This window comes from Microcebus murinus, chromosome X (genome assembly GCF_040939455.1).
Source record: "Microcebus murinus isolate Inina chromosome X, M.murinus_Inina_mat1.0, whole genome shotgun sequence".
NCBI lineage: Eukaryota > Metazoa > Chordata > Mammalia > Primates > Cheirogaleidae > Microcebus > Microcebus murinus.
In genome coordinates, this window is record NC_134136.1 from 5,652,478 (window position 1) to 5,670,513 (window position 18,036).

An 18,036-nucleotide genomic window follows, 5' to 3' on the forward strand; every position below is an offset into this window, starting at 1 on the left:
AAAGTTAAGAACTTTGAGGCTATTGGCTTAGAATGGATATATTTTGCATGTGAGAAGGACATGAATTTGGGGGGGAGCAGGAGTGGAATTCTATGGTCTGAATGTCTGTGTCCCCCAAAATTTCTATGTTGAAACCTAATCCCTAATGTGATGGTATTAAGAGGTGGGACTTTTGGAAGGTGATTAGGTCCTGAGGGTGGAGCCCTCATGAATGGGATTAATGCCGTTATAAGAGGGGCCCCAGAGAGTTGCCTTGCCCCTTTCCACCATGTGAGGACACAGGAAGATGGTGCCATCTATGAACCAGGAGGTGGGCTCTGATCAGACACTGAATGTGCTGGCACCTTTATCTTGACGTTCCCAACCTGCAGAACTTGAGAAGTAAATTTCTGTTATTGATAAGCCACTCAGTTTATGGCATTTTGTTATAGCAGCCCAAGCAAACTAAGATAACCCCCAATTTAATGTTGTACATGGGCATGGTTATTACCAAAATTCAGCCCTAATATCAAACACATTGAAGACATGTCATCAAGTGGCAGACATAGCCCATCCTGGGGAGATTATGGACTTTTACTTACTGCTTTAGGATTTGGGGAGGAGACAGAGGTTTGCAAGGGAGAGATGGTGGTTTTTAGGTTAAGAGTAGGCTAGTCAAGGAGTGACCTAATGTGATTTTTTTCCTAAGTAAGCATTTTAAGATAAAATTACCCATTAAATTCAATAACACTGAACATTCCTAGTTATAGTCTCATCCTAACAAGATAGGGAGGGAAAAATATGATGGTTCAGTGGGAGGGAGGGGATCGGTGGTGAAGGAGGATCCACACAGGACATGAGGATGACGGACTGAAAAAGAATCTGTTCACATTCTCCTGAAATTTCCCATAGTTTCTTTCAAAATACCGCAAATCTTTTCTTGAAGTGTCAGCCTGGGCTCAGAGTCAGGGCCAAAGTTCAAGTAACATCAAAGTTTATTTTTGAAATAAAGGTTTATGTCCTCATGGAATTCTTGAAGGGTTTGCCCTGTGTGTGAGAAGCACTGAGTCTGGGCTGAAAGGAATTTATTTGAGGACCTTGAGCCGTCTTTGGCTCACACGCCTGTTGCCCTAGAAGGTGATTGATGGCCATGTAAGCTTCCCGTCCACCCCTGGAGGCCCAGCTCTGGGCCGCGCCCCTCCGCGCTCGGCTCAGCGGAGCCTCCGGTGCCTCAAGGCCAGAAGTGTGCTCTTTCCTCCCAAACCTTGTAGCACTGATCCGCTCAGCGCTCCCACTCTTTTCAGAGCGCTGCATTGATTAGCATCGATATCGTCTGCACTGCTGATGGAATGATATAGGCTCTACTCTGATTGAAAAGCCACTTTGGGCTACAGGGCTGCCTGTCTGAGGACAGAAAGTTCACTCGTGTTCTTAACTGTAGAGATGAGCATTAATACCAAAAAGGGCAAATGACCCTTAAAAGAGTCAATTTAGTATTTGCTAATTCTCGTTAATATCTCTTGGTACAGACACTTAGAACCAGGGAACAACGGGTTAGAGTTGGGATTGACGAGCGGCCTTGGTAGCCCCCTATTGGCTACATGTGTATTTTTTTCATTTATAATGAAAACATCTTTACTGAATCTCAAGGCAAAGGGGTGTGGGGTGAATGTATGTTCTTAAAACTTAGATGAACACAGAAATGTGGTGGAGGGTGCCTGCGGTCTCAGCTACTTGGGAGAATCTCTTGAGGCCAGGAGTTTGAGTCCAGCCTGGGCAACACAGCCAGATCTTGTCTCTAAAACAAGCAAACAAACAAACTCTTAGATAAAACAAATTAACTATAGAGGAATGTCAAGGAGAAAACTGGCATCCTTTCTTAGCCACCAAGTTGCTGCCATTTGGGTATATTTGAGAGGTAGCAACATGGAGGCAGCATTCTTGTTTCTCATCCGGAAATAAGACTGAAGCCTGTACTGGGAAGCTGGGTAGGTTGCATGGTTGCTCATTTTGCAGCTGTGGAAACTGCCAGCTTGAAGGAGGAGACATGGCATATCCTATGTCACTTATTTATTATTTCAAGTTCATTTTTTATTGAAATTCTAGGTGGGAAGGCAGGATGGGAGGTGGGAAGGAAAGCAGGGCCCTTGCTGGTCATGAGCAGTCAACTCTCCTGTTTCCCTCCTGCCCCTCTGGCCAATCTTTCTCAGCCTCTGCTTCTAGGCCACAGGCATATCCAATTCCACAGGTGAGGCCAGCTAAGGCTCAGATTGCAACTCTGAGCATGGTGACCGGATGAACTGCTGGAGGCCTGGAGCCTGGGAGTTGGTGGGTGGGTAGGAGGCATCCAGCACTTTCAGGTCTGGCTTGGTTATTAAGGGCCCCTCCCCCTTTCTCCCCTTTGCACCTTCCTTCTCTTTCTCTCTCTCTCCTTCTGAGTGTGTAATGTCAAGGTTTATAGGCAAATCAAAGCAAATGTTTAATTCACAGAGCACTTACTGGCTACTTGACCCTGGGGATGTGGCCACAAGTGGGGAGTAGCTGTCTTGGTCTCCCCATGAAAAGTTCTGAAGTATATAACACCTCCTTCCTCGTGCCAGGCAGTGCTCTGCTTCAGAATCTACTGTGACTCTCTGTAGCCCATTTGGTCAAGTCAAATCCTTTACTAAGGCCCTTCAAATCTGACTCTGCCTATAATCCTCCATGTATTCATTTGTTCAACGGGCATTTTCTGAGTGCTACCGTGTGCCAGTCGCTGGGCTTGGCACTGAGCATACAGCAGTGAACAAGACAGAAATGGTTCTTGCCCTCATGGAGCTAACGATCTCTTGGGGGAGACAATATTATCACAAAGAAATATTATTACTATTAAGCAAGGATGTCGACATGCCTCTGCAGTAACCTGTGCCAGATACTGCGCTGGAGCACAGGCGATGACGCTTCGCCTTAGCTGCTGTCCTGCCAGCTGGAGCGTGGTGCTTCTAGAACTCCAACTCTCCCTCCGCAGACCAGAACCAGCCCCCCTGCGCCCCTTCCCCTGAGGCTGTCTGTAGCCTGGCCTTTCTCTTGAACCCAAGGCAGCCCCTCACTCCAGGTCTCACCGTTCCTGTTGGGAAGAGATAGGAGACAAGAAGGAAGGTGAAGATTTACATCCCCTCAAGTTCTGCCATCATATATATATGCCATCCGGCCCCAGTCCTGGGAAGGGAGGAGGGGCTGTGCACTGAGGTGGCTCCACTACAAGTCCTTGATGTTTCCTTGATGAAAGCCAGGGGCTCTTATGGAAGAGGCTGGAGTGAGAGCGGACTAGGCTGGGGGAAGGGCATGGGGCCAAAGCTGATTTACTTGGAGTTGAGCTTATTATTACAGAGGTCTGAAAGATTCATCAGCTCTGGGAATCAGAGTAGTGAGGGCAGCTCAGCCACCAGGCCCAGCCCAGGCCTGCCATGCTCAGGCAGAGACGCTCTGCCCAGTCTCCTTCAATCTGCTCACACCTCATTTCTTCTTCTGCAGAGCAGAGATCAGTCTAAACAGCTCATAGGTCAAGAAAAATTATCCGTGGAGAATCCAGCCAACTCCCTACTTCCTGCCAGTCACTCTCTTGGCTCAGGTTTGAGTTCACCAAATAGAGAATTTTGGGTTCTCATTCTGCAACCGCATTTTATAGTTCAGAAAAGGGGTTGTCTTTTGCCTGTTTCTTGACTCTTTTTAAAATTAGAATCCGACTTTCCTAGTATCCGTATTCTAATTTACTAAATAAGAAGAAACAATATACTGAAAAGGGTAATTGGATTACTCTTTTATTTCATTTTAAATGGACAAATAAATGCATGTATTTATGGGGTACAATGTGATCTTTTGATGTATGCATACATTGTGGAATGAATAAATCAAGCTAATTAACATATCCATCACCTCACATACTTACCATTTTTTGGTGAACATTTAAAATCTATTCTGGCCAGGTGCAGTGGCTCACGCCTATAATCCTAGCACTCTGGGAGGCCGAGGCGGGCGGATCACTCAAGGTCAGGAGTTCGAAACCAGCTCGAGCAAGAGCGAGACCCCATCTCTACTAACAGTCGAAAAACTAGTGGGCATCGTGGTGCATGCCTGTAGTCCCAGCTCCTCATGAGGCTGAGGCAGGAGGATCGCTTGGGCCCAGGAGTTGGAGGTTGCAGTGAGCTATGATGATGCCACTGCACTCTACCCAGGGCAACAGAGCGGGACTCTGTCTCAAAAAAAAAAAAATCTATTATTTTGGCAAATTTGAAATATACTAGTTGTAGGGCCTTCTTGAACTACTTAAGGGACAATTCTCTGACGGAATGCATGAAAACAGGCCACACTCAGGATCATTAGTGTAGACAGAGGTATTCTATTCAGTGTTTTACTAATAGATTATAAGGGATTATAAGGATGTGAACATTTGTAGGAGGAAAGATGACAGAACTAGGAAAGGGAATAAATGGAGGCACACCAAAGTCAAAGAAGTGGGTTAGAGGACAATCGCAGGGGTGCGCAGTGTGTTGAAAATAAGTGCTCTGAATGGAAAGTCCCCAAGTCGGCAAGGACACACACATACTCAGGTATTCTGGTTTTCTGAGGACGATAATGTCTCCTTCTTTTCTATCTTCCGGAATGGAGAGAAATCAGGACCCGACCACAGGGTCGCCAGCCCTGAAAGCACACCCCGACTCCTGTACCCCTTCTCAGAGCGGCTCAGGAGCTGTGGTGGCCAGGGATGGAAGGCATCCCAGCTGGAGGGCCCCACCTAAAGGAGGCGACCCTGGGCTTTCTTTTGCATAAAATATGGAGCGGTGTCCCTCTATCCGAATTGAATCTATTTTTTGCAGAGAATGGCTTTGTTTTCATTCATTCATTCCAATGCCTTTACGATGTCCAGGCACCGCAGGACTCCGCAGAGACCCTGCCCTGTGGAACAGTCGAATACGATATTTGGTTCTTTGCCCCTTATTTCCAAGCTCTTGGGCGCTAGAAAGCTACACTCACAGCCTCGTCTGGTCTGTGCGTGGCACCAAGTTACATGTTTGGAGAAGGAAAGCAAGATGAGTGAAGTCAAACTATTTGGTCGGTCTTCGCTGGTTACTCACTGGTGTGGGCGTGGGGGTGCTTGACATTCTTTAGTATTTATTAAGAAAAAGTTTAAGTTAAAAAAAAAACAAAGCGGAAAATAACTTTAACCCTCAGTACTGGGAGTCGAGCTCCCGAGGAGGACGCGGGCACACATCCTGTATGGAACATCACCGCTCCCCCCTCCCCCCCCCCCCCCCCCCCCGTCACGCAGACATTCCTTCTTTCACGCTCCAGCTCGCTCTTTTTACTCCTACTTCCCTTTCCCTCCTCTCCCGGATCAAGCGTTAATCTGCGAATCTCTGACCGCAAAAGAAAAAGAAGGTGGGTGGGGGGATCCCGAAGTAGCAGAGCCAGGGAGGAGGAGGAGGAGAAAGGCGGGGAGGAGGAGGAGGAGCCCGGCGAGCCAGAGTCAGAGGGACTAGTGGCTCCGGCGAGTGTGCAGCCGGGGGAGCCGGCGCCCCAGGCTGGGAACCCGGCAGCCCGCGCGCCCAGGGGCCCGCGCCTCCCGGAGCTGGGGCCGCCGCTTGGGGCGAGCCCGCCGCGCCGCCGGGCTGGTCCCCGCGCCCGCGCCGGGATGCCGTTCTACAGGCGCACGGTGGTGCCCCAGCGCCTGTGCCCGCGCAAGTCGCCGCAGCCGCTGGCCGAGCTCCGCGACGTGAGCCACCTGGCCGCGCTCAGCCTGCTCCGGCAGCTCGCCGACCTCTGCGGCCACTCGCTGGCTCTGCTCGAGGACCTCGAGGGGCACCTGCTGGCCCTGGGGCGCCGCACCGACGGCCTGTTCCGGCGCACCGTGCGCCTCCGCCGCCGCCTTCCCTGCCGCCTGCTTGGCCCCCAGGACGACGAGGAAGAGCTAGGTAAACGCCGCCCGGGCGGTCGCGGGCCCGCGTCTACCCCGCCTCTGGGGGCGCCAGTAGGCGCCCAGCTCCGCGCCCACCCCTCCCCGCCCCCGCCGCCCCTCCCCTCCCCTCCCCTCCCCTCCCGTCCACTCCGAGAGTGAGGGGATCCCGTTTCCCCGCCCGCCGCTCGCCCGCTCCGACTTCCTGCTCCTGCACCGGGGCGCGCTATCCTGAGTGACCCTGTGCCCTCCGGGCCCCCCACCCCAGGGCTTGGCGGCTGCCTCCAGGGCATTTGAGGGGGGACCCGCGGGGTCCGGGGCGGCTTCGCCCCACCCCCAGGCCCGAGGTCTCCTCATAATCGCCGCGTCGGGAACCAAATGGCCCAGCCGCTGGCGTCTTTCCTCGGGTCTAGGAGCTCAGCCACTTCAGAAAGCGCGCCCCAGTCGCCCGCCACCTACGCGCCGCTGCAGGAGCCGGGCGCTGGTGCCTATTGGCTTCGAACCCGCGCAGCTCGGCGCTGCAGCGTGGACGAGGCTCGCACTCGGAGGGTGTCTGGGCGCCCTCCCGCCAGCTTCTCCTGGCACGTTCCGGGCCGCTGCGCCGGCGAGGGGGAGGGGACACGGCCTCCCACCCCTGGCTCCGCTGACCCCCTACCGCTAGGGTCTGGCTGCACAGATTTGCTGGAGAGAACCATTTACAGAAATCAGTTTCCTGAAGTGCGTTCACTTTAGGAATCAGCCATGCCTGAGAAACGGCAGGTCCCAGCGGTGCCCTCGCTGAGCGCTGAGGACCCGTGAGAGGGTGGGCGGGCAACGCGAGCCCTTGCCCGTACTACCTTGGATCCCAAAATTTTGAATGGGGGAGCCCCTCTCGGTGGAAATGCAGTGCCCGCTTAGAGGGTGGGACTTCTGTTGAAAGCAGGGGAACTGAGTACACAGGAAATGCTGGCCGCGTCTGAGGCATGCCAGGTACCGGGACAAATTGGTGCCTCCAGAAAGTTAGGGGAGAGGAGCAATGTGGCCAGAGAGTTTCAGATGGAGGCAGAAGATGGCCACTGACTGACCTTTGAGTGCAAGCGTCCTGCTGCCTCGGGAAAGAATTGCCTGGGCCAGCCCCTCTCCGTTGTAGGCCCCACCCCTTCCAGAAGGACGGTACTCAGGGGCCCTGGCACCCCTTTTCAAAAAGGTCTCTGACCTCTGAGGTGGATGGCAGAGGTCACTGGTGGAGAGAAATGAACTAGGTCCTGTGGGAAAAGGAAGGTGGAAGCCACAGGTGACTGCCAGATGGAATTGTAGGCATGGGACCAGAGACCTCTGCAGGGCACGGCCCCAGGAAAGCTGGCGAGTGCTCAGTTAACAAAGAGGGTAAGAGGGTCATTGTGTTTGTGTTTTTTTTGCTGGGGTCCCACTGATTGCCAGGGTTAGTCTAGGAGAAATTTGATAAGTCAGCTGGGGGTACAGTTGTCAAAATCCCCACATAGCTTGCAGAGAGCCACCTACCTCGTTCAGCAGGGTAAGTTAAGGACAGAGAGAAGGCTCTGCTTTTCCAACTGGGACCTTCCTGTCCACTGAATCAGTGAATCCCTTCCATGGGAGGGAAAGTGTGGCTTTATCAAGTCATTTTGGGACCTAACCTTTTCCAGTGATCTGCAGGGTTAGGAGATGGCTTTATGCAATGGATATCTTTGCATAAGGTTAGGAGCAATTCTTAAATTTCCCTAGGGTTGGCCTCTTGGAAGTTTGCACGGTCAGGGAGAGTGGCAGTCTCTTATCTTTGGTGTGGCCACTTGCCTTTGAGAATGTAGATGTCATTAGACTCACAGGCATGGGGACAGCTACCTTCTGGAAGTTGGTGAAAGGGTCTGATTTTCCATTTTCTAGTCTGAGTCTCCCCTAGACTCCCCTTGAGGTCCCCACCGCACGCTCTCCTCCTCAGGAGCTGCGATTGCACAGCACTGAAATTAGGCCTTCTCAGCAACGATCTGACCATCAGTGCCAAGTGCAAAGGGAGTTGGGGAGCATGCTCAGTGCACCATCTGGTCACCCCCTTCTTGTTCAGGTGTAAGCCACAACGAGGTGTTCAGCGGGCTGAATATTAGATTTTAACCATAAACAAACAAACAAACAAACATTGCCGGGCCTTACCCTTTTTCTCTTCCCTGTGTCCTTTCATCTTAGCAAGCCCACTCTCCTACTGACCATTTTGCTGGGGGTCAGCACTCCCAGTCAGCATGTTACCCTGCATATGCTTCATCTGGCCGGATTGCCCCCAAATTCTTTCTCTAACTATTTCTTTCAACCATGGGCAGGAGGAGCCTGGGAAGGAGGGAGGAAGGTTTGGCAGCAACACGGCCGGAGTGAATGGCAGCTGACAGGCCAGCAGTTCGTAGCCTCCCTGCAGGGACAACTTGGCTGCCACCGGATGGTCAACTCGGCATTGTGGCAAGTCAGGCTGGCCCATAGCCTGCAGGCTGCGCTGGGGCCCTGGGAAGCCGCACGGGGAGGCTAGGTCGAGGAGAAGGAGAGGGATAGAGGAGGAGAAAGTGGATGCTAAAGGATTCCAAGATGCTTCTCTCTCCCTATTGTTCTATATAATGAAATAATTATACAACTTACCATAGGGGTCCCCAACCTATGGTAAGTTGTATAATTATTTCATTGTATATTACAATGTAATAATGACAGAAATGAAGTGCACAATAAATGTAATGTGCTTGAATCATCCCCAAACCGTTCCTTCCCACCATGTACCCCCTCCCCGCCCCAGTCCGTGGAAAAATTGTCTTCCATGAAAACGGTCCCTGGTGCCAAAAAGGTTGGGGACCGCTGCTCTGCACAATCACAGGTCCTGCCCCCACCTTCTTTAAGGTTGCAGGGGTGGGCTGGTTGCTTGGCAACATTTCCCCCCACAAGGCTGTTCTTTGGTAGCTTGAACCCCTTTGCCACTGCCCTAGAGGCTCTTGTAACTGGTATGGGGTCGAGGGTGGAGATGGAGGGAGGAGAGGCACCCTACAGGACTGCACCAGGCCCCTGTGTTTGTGAATCTGTGGCAGTTGCCACACCCTAGGCATGGCCCTGCCCATAAATTGAGGTTTTCTCCACATCTGGTTTTAAATGTGACCGGTTTTATTGCATCTGTGGCCTATCTTCTGTGCTCTTCATCTCAAGAATGGTATGGTCAAAGCCAGTGGGAAATACTTCCATGCCTGACACCGTAAGCTGAGTCAGTCCAAGCTTTCCAACGCCCCCTCAGAGATCTATTTAATATTTGTAGGTGTTCAGATGATAATTACAAAAGCAATCAGGCCATTGGCCTAGGGGTATAATATCTTCTTTGCTATCAAGGAAGTCACTGAAACACTGGATAACTCTAGGTATGTTTAATAACACCGGGGAGCTATCATGTTATACTAGCCCATGAACTTGCTGTAGGAAAGATGCTCTGTTGCTTCTTGCAGTTATTTTGGCTTGAATACAGCCAATTGGGTCCATAGTGGAAACTCCCTCTTCATCTTTATATAAAATTCCTACCTCTTGATTTTCTAACTTTGTGGCAACTCTGGCTCCAAATCAGAAAGGACAGATGGTTTATTTATGTTTAAATCATAATTCCAGTGCAAGGGGGAAGTGTTGTAAATCTATACAGAAGTGAAAAAATGAAAATGGCACCTCTAGACTACAGCTGGTTTGCCATTAGGTGAGGTCTGTAGACCCTGAGTCTGACCATCCTTGCTAATGAGGAGGGGAGATGGACTTGAGTTGGAGCAGGGGGGAACTTTGGGTAAGTGGAACAGGCACTCTGCCAGGGCTCACTTTGTCTCTGTCCTGCCTGTCATCCCCAGAGGCCCTTGGGACAGTGGGTTGACGGAGTAGGGAGCAGGAGCAAACAGATTTTCTTTTTTTTTTCTTTTCTCCCTCCCCCCACTTTCCATTTTCTTCTTCTTCTTCTTCATTTTTTTTTCAGTTTCTTCTTAAGTACCATGAAATTCCTGGTCTGCTTCATGGTATTTCCATGTGTTGAAAACATCTTCACTGGAAATTTGGATACCAAAATGTCCACTAGAATTTCCTCCACTTTAGAAACAAGAAATTTAATCTTCCCCCTTTTAGACACATGAACAGCTAAAGCGGTGAAAGCGTCAGGATGTTAGAATTAGAACGGTAGAGCAGTAGGAGAAGATTTAGGTTATGGCTCTCCGGCTCAACTTTGACCTTGATGAAGTTGATTAAGTTTCAGGAGGACAGCTGTGCATTTGCATCATCTCTCCCTGTACCTCTCTGGCTTGGGTGGAGTCCATTTACCCATGTGGCACCAAAAATTCAGTCATTAACCATTGTGAGTGTCATAACACCTGGTAACCCAATCCTAGAAAGGGGAAGGGACTGGCCCGAAGGTCCCCAGCTGGACCAAGACTTTTAGTAGTCCCGAATGCTAAGAAGGTTTTAGTGCCTCCCATATGTCATTCCAAATGAAAGGAATACTAACCTTTCAAATAAAATAATATGATACCCTTTTGAAATGACTCAAAGCTCACATATATGTTGAAATTAGGACGGCTTTTTACTAGAGTCTTTCTCCATCCTTCTCTGCCTTTTGTACCTCTGTTGTTGGTGGCCTAAGCATGTATTTATTCTGCTTATTTGGCAATGTGGCACAGGCCAGGTCACACAGCAGGTCAGTGACAGGAGGCCTTGATCTAGAAGCCAGGCCTTCTGACATCCAGGCTCTGCCCTCTGCAGTGACACTAAGTTCAAAGTCATTTGTTCATTGAGAGTCACTGCCCTGGCACTTTCTGTAGCTGGAACTTGTCCGGGATGAGGAATGAATCCTGCTGCCTTCAGTAACTGAGGGAGCCCTGTGGTTCTGTGGCTGGGACTTGGGCAGGGGTGACCTGGAGCAGAAGAGGAAGAAGGTCAGGCTTGCGTTGTATAGAGAATAGGTGTGAGGCAGCAGCCTCCCTTGCTAAAACAGAACATAATCTCGACATGTGAGTGGAAAATTGCTCTGGAAAGAGAATCTTCAGTTGGGAAGGGGTGGCTGGCTAGTGACCCCTCTGAAGGTCACCATTCCATTGTGATCCCTGTGTCATCTTTATACCTGTTCTTCTCCTTAGAGCTTACAATCCAATTGTAGACATTACTCCTAAGACACCTGCAGCCTATTTTCTCTTATTATAGTAGCCCCTGTTTCAAGGCTGACGTTGAGAAAATATATATATATATATATATATATATATATATATATATATATAGTAGTCCCTAGCTGGCATTTCAAAAGGCACTCTTAGTAAAAACCAAGGGGAATGAGAAAGTAAAATTATTACCAAAAATGCATTTAGCATACACATTTCCAAGGTATGGATTTCTTATCCTTCAGTGCTCAAGTAGCTTAACAGGCTCACTGACTGCTCTACACCCTTTCTGAAGGCCTCTGATCACCTTTTCCTCACATCGTTATTTTCTAGCCTTGAAGAGTAGGCACAACTTTGCCTGGGCCCTGTCTGGCCATTGTGCTGGGTGCTAGAGACCCAGAGGTAAATAAGACTAAGTCTTTCCTCCTGAAGAGCTCCCAGGCTTCAGGGGTGGGTGCCAGCTCGTTTCCCACCACTTCAGCATGTGGTGCCTGGACATCGGGTCTTCTTCTCTAGGTGGTGGAGACCTGATAACTGGAACCAGGACCCCAGTTCCCATCCCAGAAGATTCTTCCATTCAATCTGGTTTGGAGCCCAAGAACGAAATTGGGACTTTTAGAATCCCTTATGGTAAAATCAAAAACCAAAACCGATAACAGAATGCTGCTGTGAATTCACCAATGCTTTTCCATGAATTTGCAATTTTAAACATGGTAACCTTATTTTCACACATATGAAGAGTAGTGCTTATTCAGTCAATGGACAATGCTTCGTGGATCTGTAAAGTCATGGGCTTCTTGTGATACATGGACCTTCTGGAGTCTTCTACCATCAGTTGGGAACCACTGGCCTCACCTTCCTGGTTCAAGCTATCAGCTCTTCCGTGGTCTGTAGAATTCCGTGATTTCACTCAGATAAGCCCTCATCGACTTAGAGTGCACAGGATGGCAATATCTTAGCAGCCAAGCCTACTTTAATACCGCAAACGGGAGGTGTGTTGAGTAAGTGTACAAGTAGCTTGTAGCAAGGCACTCTGTGTGAGGTCACGTGTGAGATCATTAGATATCAGCTGGTTAACTTGGGAGGTTTGAGCAGTCAGGCAGCTCTCCCTTCTCTTTTCTCCTCTATCCCTCCTTCTCTCCCCTCCATCCTTCCTTCTCTCCCTCCCCTCCCCTCTGTTTCTAAGATGCAAGCTTCTCAATAAGATGTAAGCTCCTTGAGGGTAGAGATCTTTATCTGTTTTTACTGTTGTAAAACAGTAAACACAACAGATAAAACAGCTCCTAAAACAGTACTTGGCACCTAATAGACACTTAATAAATACCTGTTAAGTTGAATTCCTTCCAGCCTTCTTTCTAGCCATTGCTGTTGCCCATTTATTGAGCAGCTGACTCTGGGCCTGGCCCTGTGCTGGTTTCTGGGGATACAGAGCTGAACTGGGCTATAGGCCCCCAGTCCAGTGGGGAGAGCAGCGGACCATAGTGCTGTGGAGATTAGCCTAGGCAGGGGTCCTCAAACTTTGTAAACAGGGGGCCAGCTCACTGTCCCTCAGACCGCTGGAGGGCCGTTGGAGAGTGCGGCGCACATTCCGCACATGCGCACTGTGGGCCCGGGATGAGTCGGCTGCTAAGCAGGACAGGCAGCGGCGGCAAAAACACCCGGCGGGCCGGATAAATGTCCTCGGCGGGCTGCATGTGGCCCGTGGGCTGTAGTTTGAGGATGCCTGGCCTAGAGCATCAAGGGAAAGCAGAGGAGGTTCACCTGACTCAGCATGGAGGTTGGGTGACGCTTCCAGGAGGATGGGATGTTTGAGTTCTGAAGTGTGATCTGGAGCAGGCTCGTTGAAGAAGGTGGGGGAAGGAACTCCTGGTTTAGGAAGTAGCCCGTGCAAGGCCCCGGGTGTGTGAGAGCTAGCCTGGGGGAGGAACTAACTGGAGTGATTCAGGAGGAGAGGGAGCAAAGCACCTGGTGACTCAGGATGAGCCCCCAGGGTGGAGGTGGGGTGAGGAGTCGTCACATCCTGTTTGCTGGCCAAGGAGTTGGAGACGAGGGTCTTGAGAAGGTTAAAATGCATGGTTCAAATGAAGTTGTAATATTACCTGTGCATTTTCTTGATCTACATTCAAGTTTTCATTACCCTTGGGCAGATGAGACCTGGGCAACCTCAGCCCCTCCCTGAGTTGCAGAGCCAGGTCCCGGGCCAGAGCAGGAGGGGCTCCAAGCCACAGTGAGGAAGAGAGAGAAAGCAAGAGTCTATCTGCCTGTGTGTCCCTGGCTGGGTGTATCCAGTTGCACTCAAAACCTAAATATATTATTCATGCCCCTGCTTTTGTGTGACATTTGAGGTTTGACTGTATCTTTTTTTTTTTTTTTTTTGAGACAGAGTCTCGCTTTGTTGCCCAGGCTAGAGTGAGTGCCGTGGCGTCAGCCTAGCTCACAGCAACCTCAAACTCCTGGCTCAAGCAATCCTCCTGCCTCAGCCTCCCAAGTAGCTGGGACTACAGGCATTCGCCACCATGCCCGGCTAATTTTTTGTATATATTAGTTGGCCAATTAATTTCTTTCTATTTATAGTAGAGATGGGGTCTCGCTTTTGCTCAGGCTGGTTTCGAACTTCTGACCTCGAGCAATCTGCCCGCCTCGGCCTCCCAGAGAGCTAGGATTACAGGCGTGAGCCACCGTACCCGGCCTGACTGTATCTTTTATTATTATTTTTATTTTTAAATAGCATAGATTTTTTTTTTTTTTTGAGACAGAGTCTCGCTTTGTTGCCCAGGCTAGAGTGAGTGCCGTGGCGTCAGCCTAGCTCACAGCAACCTCAAACTCCTGGCTCAAGCAATCCTCCTGCCTCAGCCTCCCAAGTAGCTGGGACTACAGGCATTCGCCACCATGCCCGGCTAATTTTTTGTATATATTAGTTGGCCAATTAATTTCTTTCTATTTATAGTAGAGATGGGGTCTCGCTTTTGCTCAGGCTGGTTTCGAACTTCTGACCTCGAGCAATCTGCCCGCCTCGGCCTCCCAGAGAGCTAGGATTACAGGCGTGAGCCACCGTACCCGGCCTGACTGTATCTTTTATTATTATTTTTATTTTTAAATAGCATAGATTTTTTTTTTTTTTTGAGACAGAGTCTCGCTTTGTTGCCCAGGCTAGAGTGAGTGCCGTGGCGTCAGCCTAGCTCACAGCAACCTCAAACTCCTGGCTCAAGCAATCCTCCTGCCTCAGCCTCCCAAGTAGCTGGGACTACAGGCATTCGCCACCATGCCCGGCTAATTTTTTGTATATATTAGTTGGCCAATTAATTTCTTTCTATTTATAGTAGAGATGGGGTCTCGCTTTTGCTCAGGCTGGTTTCGAACTTCTGACCTCGAGCAATCTGCCCGCCTCGGCCTCCCAGAGAGCTAGGATTACAGGCGTGAGCCACCGTACCCGGCCTGACTGTATCTTTTATTATTATTTTTATTTTTAAATAGCATAGATTTTTTTTTTTTTTGAGACAGAGTCTCGCTTTGTTGCCCAGGCTAGAGTGAGTGCCGTGGCGTCAGCCTAGCTCACAGCAACCTCAAACTCCTGGCTCAAGCAATCCTCCTGCCTCAGCCTCCCAAGTAGCTGGGACTACAGGCATTCGCCACCATGCCCGGCTAATTTTTTGTATATATTAGTTGGCCAATTAATTTCTTTCTATTTATAGTAGAGATGGGGTCTCGCTTTTGCTCAGGCTGGTTTCGAACTTCTGACCTCGAGCAATCTGCCCGCCTCGGCCTCCCAGAGAGCTAGGATTACAGGCGTGAGCCACCGTACCCGGCCTGACTGTATCTTTTATTATTATTTTTATTTTTAAATAGCATAGATTTTTTTTTTTTTTTGAGACAGAGTCTCGCTTTGTTGCCCAGGCTAGAGTGAGTGCCGTGGCGTCAGCCTAGCTCACAGCAACCTCAAACTCCTGGCTCAAGCAATCCTCCTGCCTCAGCCTCCCAAGTAGCTGGGACTACAGGCATGCTCCACCATGCCCGGCTAATTTTTTGTATATATTAGTTGGCCAATTAATTTCTTTCTATTTATAGTAGAGACGGGTTCTCGCTCTTGCTCAGGCTGGTTTCAAACTCCTGACCTCGAGCAATCCGCCCGCCTCGGCCTCCCAGAGAGCTAGGATTACAGGCGTGAGCCACCGTGCCCGGCCAATAGCACAGATTTTTCAGAATGGTCCATAATTCATCTATGGGAAAGTCAGAGAGACTTTTTTCTTTCCCTTTGGAAAATGGACTCAAAGAGGAGATAGGTTTTAAAAATATATCTATCAGCTGTTTTTATTTTGACTGGAATCATTTGCTTCTGAGAACAGTGTAAGTAGCTGCTTGACAATTTATAGTCTGATTCCCAGTATCTGCAAAATACCAAACTCAGTTTATTCCTGCCCAACTAGAGGCCCAGAGGTGACTGAGGTCTCCTTACAGTGACATCCTCAGGGGCTCTCTGCTCGGCAGGAGGTGGAGTCTCAGAGTTAGCAATACAAGTCTGGTTGTTATATACTGTGTGTCTCCTTTGAACAGTAACTCCACTTCCAGGACCTTATGTTAAAGAAATAATCAGATATTTTGGGGGTAAAAATGTGCAAGGATCCTTGCTGCATCTTTTGGTTAGTCATATTAACTGGAAAAATGAAAATAACTTAAACATTCAATAATAGGGGAGTTGTTATATAAATTTTTCTAGGTCTACGTGATGATAGACTAGTATACAGCTATGAAAAACACATCTAAACAAATATATAAGGATATGTGGAAATGCACAAAATAATGCTAAGTGAGAAACCAAGGTATAAAATTCATCTTTTAGGTGTAAAATTTGCCATGTACAATGTTGTTCAAAATAAAGCACACACAGACACACACGTAAAAAAGCAACTGGAGGGGTATATGCCGGTCTTCACAGTGGTTATCTCAGAGTGATGGGATTATGGAACTGGATGCTAGTTTTTTCCTTCTACCATTATGTATTTTTCAAAATTTCCCAAATGAACATGTATTACTTTTTTTAAACTTATTTTTTAATTTCAGCATATTACGGGGGTACAAACACTTTGATTACGTCCATTGCCTTTGCTCCGCCCGACTCAGAGCTACAGGCGTGCCCATCCCCAGACAGTGCTCACGGCACCCAGTAGGTGCGAATTTACCATCCCCCCTCCCCTGCACCTGCCCGACATCCGATGAATGTTATTTCCATATGTGCACGCAAGACATGTATTACTTTTAACAAAAAAACAATGGGTAACATGTTAAGAAAAAGGATCTCAGAATTTGGAATCAGTAGCTGCCAGTGGAAGGCCCACTTGCCAGCACTTATTAGCTGACTCGGCTGTCTCTGAGACACCGTTCCTCATCAGTAAAATGGGGTTAAACACTACCCTGTCCAAAGGATTGTTGTGAGGATCCAAAATAACATATGTGAAATGCCTGGTGCTCGTATCGCAATCATGCACACCATCACTAAATACTAAGAAGGGGAAACTCCACGAAGCCTTTTGAAATCCCTGGATGGGGCTACTGTCAAGACGAAGTTATAATAAGAATGTTTCCTAGACAGCTCCGAATTGCAGCCATTCTTCTCTCTTCTAGAACATGTAAAGAATGCTCGTGTGCCCACGGAGGAGCCGCATCCAGCTTTTGAGGCTGTCAGCTTCTCTCTCCCAACCCGAGGATTTTCCTTTCCTTTGACTCCTCCCTTCATTCTCCCCCACTGACATCTGTTCGCTGCCTCCTAACCGAGGGGGAAAACATTCTTTGGAACTGAAGCCGAGGCACCACTGAGAGTCCTGGCAGCTAGGAGATGTTTATTGTCACAGAGAATCTGTGGTCCCCGCTGACCACGGAAGCCTCCAGGCTGGAATGCCAAGGAGGGGCTTTAGGAAGCAACAGAGGATGGATGCAGGCCAAAGAGCCAGGCAGTGTCCCCTGCTTTGGGGCAGAGCTCTTGTCCACCTGTCTTGCTGGCTCTCTGTTCTCGTCCCCTCGGGATGTCTCCATGGCTCCTGGTTGAGTTCACCAGTTTTACAGAACCAGCCTGGTTTATGGGTGAAGAAACACCATCTCACACTTACGGGGCCTACAGGTGTTTCAGTGAAGTATTGGGCAGTTTGCCTGGTGATACAACAGGCCTAACTCTCACCAGTGTGGATATGGAGCGGTTAAACCCTGAGCTCACAGCCAGACAATGTCAAGGTCACAGGCACGCCTTAGCAGTGTCTGCAAGATACCCACGCTACCAGGCAACTCAGTCATCTCCATGAGTAGGATCCTACACACTGCTTGTCTGATTGCATTTTTCATTTTTTAATTACAGCCATAGACTCATATAGACCCTGGCTGCAAGGCCAAATCACCTGGAGAGCTTTAAAAAATGACTAATATTTTGCTAAATTCTTAGTAACTATGTAAAATAATTATGTAAACGAATAGAGATTAGTGACTGAGGTTTGATGATGTTTAAAAACAAAGTCCTCTTTAATCAATACATGTCAGTAAAATTTACTCTAAGTGTTTAAAAAACATCACTAATGCTGTGGCCCCACCCCATACCAATAAATCCAGAATTTCTGGGGCTGAGGCTCAGGAACCAGTATTTTTGAGGGTTACCAAGTGATTCTACGTTGCAGCCGGGGCGAAGAGCCCCTGTTATGTTACGGGCAGTTAAAGCCAGAAGAGACTAGTCCAGAGTTTCCCAACTTGTTTGACCACATAGCACTTTACAAATTTAATGTATTTGTGGATAATTAGCATGAACTATAATGCAGGCTTAAAGTAAGTGACAAAAAAATGTTCTCATGGGTGCAAGCCGTAATAATACAATATTAGGTAATATACTTTTTAACTTTATAAGGAAACAAAGGAAACTAGAAAAGTGAAACCATTTTTATTTTATTAACAGACAGAATAAATATATGTTAAGATAAAGTAAAACATCTTTTATTTTGCATAGTTTGGTTATAACAT

At 48.7% G+C, this 18,036-nt stretch overlaps 1 protein-coding gene across 1 annotated transcript in view; it reads left to right on the top strand.

Annotated features, from left to right (window-relative positions):
• The first annotated feature begins 5,373 nt into the window (after positions 1-5,373).
• NHSL2 (NHS like 2) overlaps positions 5,374-18,036 on the top strand; it is a 259,324-nt gene continuing 246,661 nt past the window's right edge. The window contains exon 1 of the mRNA XM_075999427.1: positions 5,374-5,930. Within this exon, the coding sequence (XP_075855542.1) occupies positions 5,651-5,930 (280 nt within the window). The 5' untranslated portion in view covers positions 5,374-5,650. The remainder of the gene's footprint in view (positions 5,931-18,036) is intronic.